At 50.4% G+C, this 5,486-nt stretch overlaps 1 protein-coding gene across 2 annotated transcripts; it reads left to right on the top strand.

The window, feature by feature from the left end:
* Positions 1-1,112: 1,112 nt before the first annotated feature.
* Positions 1,113-4,784, top strand: RAN (RAN, member RAS oncogene family). Of its 2 annotated transcripts, XM_077159540.1 has the most exons (7): positions 1,113-1,247; positions 1,901-1,946; positions 2,332-2,416; positions 2,498-2,623; positions 3,722-3,909; positions 4,120-4,290; positions 4,386-4,784. In XM_077159540.1, exons 2-7 carry the CDS (start codon positions 1,911-1,913, stop codon positions 4,428-4,430), a joined length of 651 nt encoding a protein of 216 aa, XP_077015655.1. In that variant the 5' UTR covers positions 1,113-1,247; positions 1,901-1,910; the 3' UTR covers positions 4,431-4,784. The 2 variants fall into 2 exon arrangements, with proteins under 2 accessions (XP_077015655.1, XP_077015656.1); XM_077159541.1 differs by lacking the exons at positions 1,113-1,247; positions 1,901-1,946 and having other exon boundaries at positions 2,334-2,408.
* The last annotated feature ends 702 nt before the right edge of the window (positions 4,785-5,486 follow it).

The raw sequence follows: 5,486 nt of genomic DNA, 5'->3' as shown, positions 1-5,486 counted from the left end.
CCGGAGGCTTTGCAGATGGGCTCCGGCTCCTCGGACATCCTGGTCCCCCTGGCTCAGGGGAGAGCCCCACGGTGCAATCGTCCCTGGGAACCCCGACTCTTGTGACTCGAGCAATTAGGGTTTTGGGGGGGGGCACCAACACATCAGCGAAAGACTCTGTGACCGCCCACACAGACGCCACAAGGCTGGCCTCGGACCTGGGATACGGTGCTGGAGGCCCCGTGGGGCTCGCGTCTTTGCTGATGGTCAACGGGGACGACAGCGGCCCTGTGCGCGCTCCGGGAGCGCCGAGGCAGTGCAGACCACCAGACGACCCGGTCGGGCGGTGCGTCCCACCGGCACGGGAGGTGCACCCGGGAGGGGTCTTGCCTCGGCTTTCGCAGCTTTACCCCCACAAGCGTCCGGAACCCAATGCTGCTGACCGCACCACGTCTGCGAGGAGGATGAGAAGATCCGCAGAACCAGCAAACGCACAGCCCCTCCACGCTGTTCGCAGTCATGGCCCAAGGCCGGGCAGCCGCTGGGAGGCCCTAAGAAAGAGTGGCTGCTGTCCAGGGTGGGAGTCGTGGCCAGCGCGTCCACCAGTCTCGGGGCTAACGCGTGACCTCTGGAGGCCCTGGCGCAGCAAGCAAGCATGCATCCATCCGTCCAGAAGCATCCTGGCGCCTCCCGAGGGGCCGTGGTGGGCACGAGGAGCGGCGAGACCACACCGGACAGGGGCCCCCCAAACACGGCGCGCACCGCCCGGGGAACCGCCCGCCCTCGGCCTCGACGGCACCGGGGCTCCGTCCGGGCTCTGGGCCGTGTTCCCCGCCAGTTCCCCGCCCAACAGACCAAAAGCCCACCCCCAGGCCCCAGTCCCAGCCCCCAGCGCCCAGCCCCAACCCAGAGCCCGGGAGCGAGCAGCCGCGCGCTCCGAGAAGCGTCGTCAGCGCACGCGTGCAGGGAGCCCGCCCCTAGAGCCCGAGCTCCAGGGCTGAGCTCGAGGCCCCGAGCGCCGGCGTACGCGCGCGCCCCCGGACCGCCACGCACGGCCGGCGATTTCCTGCGCGCCAGGGAGACGGGTGCGGCCGCACGCGCCGTCCTGCCTGCGTGCGCGCCCCCGTCGGGGCCACGTGAGAGCTGCGTCGTGCCGTTGCTCCGCCCCGCGCGCGCGCCGGCGTCGGCTGCGTCTCCGGGCATTTGAATTGCGCTTCCGCCATCTTTCCACCCCTCAGTCAGACGGGGGACGGAGACGCTTCTGGAAGGTAGCGGCCGGGCGGAGGCGCCGCGCCGAGCCAGGGAGGGCGGCTGGGGAACGGGGGCCGATGCGGGCCGGGGCCGGCGTGGCGTAGGCCGGCCGGTGCGACTGGGCTGGCCGGGCTGGGCGGGCACCTCCCGGGCCGGAGGCGGTTAGCCGGGCCGAGGCGCCGGCCGCTTGGCGCGCTTTCTCCCGTACTTCCTCACTGCTCTCCGGAGCTCGGGGCCCTTCCGGCGCGGCAACGCGAGGCCCAGGCAGGCTGTCTGGGCGGCGCGGCCTCGGGGTCGGCGTTTGGGCCCGGAGCCGCGCTGCGGCCTCCCCGAAGGGCACCATGACCAGGCGGTTTCCGCCGCTCTCCCGCGGTCCTGGGCGCCGGGCCTCTCGTCGCCAGTTCTCTCGTCGCCCCGCGTGGGGCCCGGCGGGATGAATGGGTCGGGCGCCTTAGGAAGGGGCCTCCCGCGCCCTCCGCCGCCATTGGCGCCTTATTCATCCCCCCGCCCCCACGCTGAGTCCTTGCCGGCGGGGGGAGGAGCTCGCGGCCGGGGATGAATGGGCGGCCGTCCTCGCGCTTGCCTTGCCGGCCCAGAGGCCTTTGTGGGCCTGGCACGTGGATCGGGCCGGCCATGTGCTCCGTCTCAGGCTGTGCTTTTCCTCTTACAGAACCATCGCGATGGCCGCCCAAGGAGAACCCCAAGTTCAGTTTAAAGTACGTGATCCAAGTCGGTGTGGTCTGTGGGTGGGCAGGAGGGCCCTGGAGGAAGCGCGGGTGCAGTGAGGGAAAACTCTTCCGGGAACGACGTCCCCAGTACAACTTTGTCATTCCGTGAGCTGAGGGCACATCAGTTCCGTGAAGCTTCTAGTACAGACAGAGGTGTTATTAGCTCCAATCTTTAGATGAGGAAACGGGGGTACAGAAAGTTTTAAGCTGAGCAAGCCCCGTACGTGTAAGGGGGCCGCTTAAAAGCAGATATTTGAAGTTACCGCTTAGCCGAAATGGGTAGGTGTCTCGAAAATGTCAGTAATACATAATTCTGGGATGCTGGAGTATTATATGCTTCAGAATTATTTTTAAAAAATCTTTTCTCCATCAGCTTGTATTGGTTGGCGATGGCGGTACTGGAAAAACTACATTCGTAAAACGTCATCTGACTGGTGAATTCGAGAAGAAGTATGTAGGTAGGTGGGGAATAGCTGTTCATGCAGATTTTAATGAAATGGGTCAATTCGTTTTCTAATTTGAAATGTTGATGTTTTCAGCCACCTTGGGCGTTGAGGTGCATCCCCTTGTGTTCCATACCAACAGAGGACCTATTAAATTCAACGTATGGGATACCGCGGGTCAGGAGAAATTTGGTGGACTGAGAGATGGCTATTACATCCAAGGTAGGCATCTCATTTAAACAGCTTTTGAAAGGATTTTTATATAGTCTACAAGGTTATTAACTGGTAGTCGGATTTGTCCAGTAAACATTTGTTCAGTGCTCACTGTACTGAGATACTTGGAAATCATAGAGTGAAAAGGACGCAGTGCCTCTTAGGAGTTTACCTCAATATGTGTGTGTGTGAGTGTGTGTCTGTCATGTGGGAGGAGTATGATAGCTCTGTCATTTGATGGCATGCTGTATCATGCTAGGTAGGCACTGTTTTGAGGGAAAAATACAACCAAGTCTGTGACTTATACTGAGGTTCATCATTTGAAACAAAAAACAGACAAGCTGTAGCTGCTACTTAAGTATTTGAATAGTTGGGTTCAATTATTTTGGTAGTTATGATTATTTTTTATTCCATTAAAAAAGAACTTTGACTAGATGCTGGACCATAGAAACTAGGTTGTATATTCTACAAACGTTATATAAGACCAGCTAAGTACATTTAGTGTTTATATGAACTTTTACAGAATACTTTGCCAAAGTGTTTATAACTGTAAAAGAGAGAAGTGTTCATTCTAAACAAAAAGATAAATTAAGTACTTATCTTTCCCGGAGTCTAACTTTCTTAGTGAAGAAATGAGAATACTATCATGATTTCTGCTTTGCTTGACCTGGGTGTACATGAGCATTTTTTTTTAATGTTTTAGCTCAGAAATTGTATAAATACTAAACACACTCTGTAGCTTCTTACCTTACTAACTCTATCACACCCCTCCCTACAGGTGAATGCAGGTCTACCTGGGTCTTTTGAAATAAAAGCATAGTATTCCCTATTATATTCGTTTGATTTTAGGAAGCTTTTACAGATACAGATACACTCAGGCCTGCTTTAACCCCTCAGAATATGGGAAGGATGTTCTCTAGAATGTTGGTTTATCTACTTCCGATGCTTTTTGTGGAATGAGGCAGTGTTTGGGAGCAGATGAGAGGATGGCCTCAGGTTGATGTGAGACTGCAACTTTAAATGGATCCTACTCCATGGTCCTCAGTATTTTTCATTGTAAATTAGGGGTCTGTTTATTAGATTACCAAGTATAAATTCTTCTTTCAGCCCAATGTGCCATTATAATGTTTGATGTAACATCAAGAGTTACTTACAAGAATGTGCCTAACTGGCATAGAGATCTGGTACGAGTGTGTGAAAACATCCCCATCGTGTTGTGCGGCAACAAAGTGGATATTAAGGACAGGAAAGTTAAGGCAAAATCCATTGTCTTCCACCGAAAGAAGAATCTTCAGGTTTGTTTCTCTGAAAGCTGATTTACTGAATCATGACTACCATAGACATGATTTACGTAGAAGTCCGTGAAATTGATCTTTTTAACATAAGGATTGAAAAGAATTTAACTTTTTTTTTTAGCTTGGAATGTCCCCTAGAATAATTGTCTTAGTAGCTGGGTTTGTTTTTTTTTTTAATATATCACTAATCTTACCTTTTTTTATAAACAGTACTATGACATTTCTGCCAAAAGTAACTACAACTTTGAAAAGCCCTTCCTTTGGCTTGCTAGAAAACTGATTGGTGACCCTAACTTGGAGTTTGTTGCCATGCCTGCTCTTGCCCCACCAGAGGTTGTCATGGACCCAGCTTTGGCAGCACAGTATGAGCATGACTTAGAGGTATCACGTTTAAATTTCACTTGTTGCTGTTAGATTTGGCATATTCCTGGTGGTCTTAATCTGAAATGTTATAATTTTGTAATTTCTTTCTCTAGGTTGCTCAGACAACTGCTCTGCCGGATGAGGATGATGACCTGTGAGAAAATGAAGCTGGAGCCCAGCGTCAGAAGTCTAGTTTTATAGGCAACTGTCCTGTGATGTCAGTGGTGCAGCGTGTTTGCCACTTTATTATATAGCTAAGCAGAACATGTGCTTAATCTTTGGGATGCTGAAGGAGATGAATGGGCTTCGGAGTGAATGTGGCAGTTTAAAAAAAAAAAAACCTTTTTTTGGACCTGCGTATTTAGCTGTTTTGAAACACAATTGTTTCCTTTTTGAGTTTCAAATATAAGACTGCTACAGTCACATCACAAATATTCAGTGGTGAAGTCTTGTTTGTTATTGTCATTCCCATCCTTTTCGTTTAGAATCAGAATAAAGTTGTATTTCAAATATCTAAGCTAGTCAACTCATCCCTTGTTTATAAGAATTTCAAAACCACTGTTAGGGAAACTTTAAATAGCCTTTGTTGTTATTTCAAAATCTCGGTGAATCACCCTGTCTCTACTTTTTATTTTTGTGCATTTGAATGATTCCCCTTAAATTAGCTGGATATGACAGGTCGGCAGTTTCCCATTTGGTAAGGAGTTTATTATCAGTACAGTAAATCTGAAATGTCCACCTGCCTTTGTTTCAGCTAATATCTAACCCATGGAAAAGTTCCTTAAAGATTTATACGTGAACTATCAAAATAAAAATGGCATGTGGTTTGGATACATCAAATATGTTTGAGGATTATCGTTTATTCTGTTTTATTGTAGAGCTGCTCAAGTTGGTCAGTACCGAACAGTTAACTTGAGCTTGAGGGAAGTAGCCTATAAATGCAAATTTTGCTTAGTAGCTTTTTAATGTTGATGTTAAATGTAAAGTTGATATTTCAGGAAGATGTACTGTTATTCTCTGGCTTCAGGTAACTGAAGCTCTAAAGATGTTTTACTATTATGGGTTCAAACTGGATACTCCAGCTCTTGGTGATTTTTTTTCTTTTCCCCTCCCAAAGGGTTTTTGTGGTCCATGCAAATAAGGAGTACAGTGGGTAATTGCCACAGGGGAGGGGCAGTTAGACAGGTGGGGTGCTAGGGAACAAGACTACAGAC

Source organism: Tamandua tetradactyla, chromosome 5 (genome assembly GCF_023851605.1).
Source record: "Tamandua tetradactyla isolate mTamTet1 chromosome 5, mTamTet1.pri, whole genome shotgun sequence".
NCBI classification, from domain to species: domain Eukaryota; kingdom Metazoa; phylum Chordata; class Mammalia; order Pilosa; family Myrmecophagidae; genus Tamandua; species Tamandua tetradactyla.
The sequence above is the reverse complement of the archived record's forward strand: the minus strand, read 5'-3'. Positions and strand labels throughout refer to the sequence as shown.

Coding starts and splice junctions, on each gene's coding strand:
- RAN (XM_077159540.1), top strand. CDS start 1,911: ATGGCCGCCCAAGGAGAACCCCAAGTTCAGTTTAAA. Junction 2,417..2,497: donor ATTCGAGAAGAAGTATGTAG/GTAGGTGGGGAA, acceptor TGATGTTTTCAG/CCACCTTGGGCGTTGAGGTG. Junction 3,910..4,119: donor ACCGAAAGAAGAATCTTCAG/GTTTGTTTCTCT, acceptor TTTTATAAACAG/TACTATGACATTTCTGCCAA.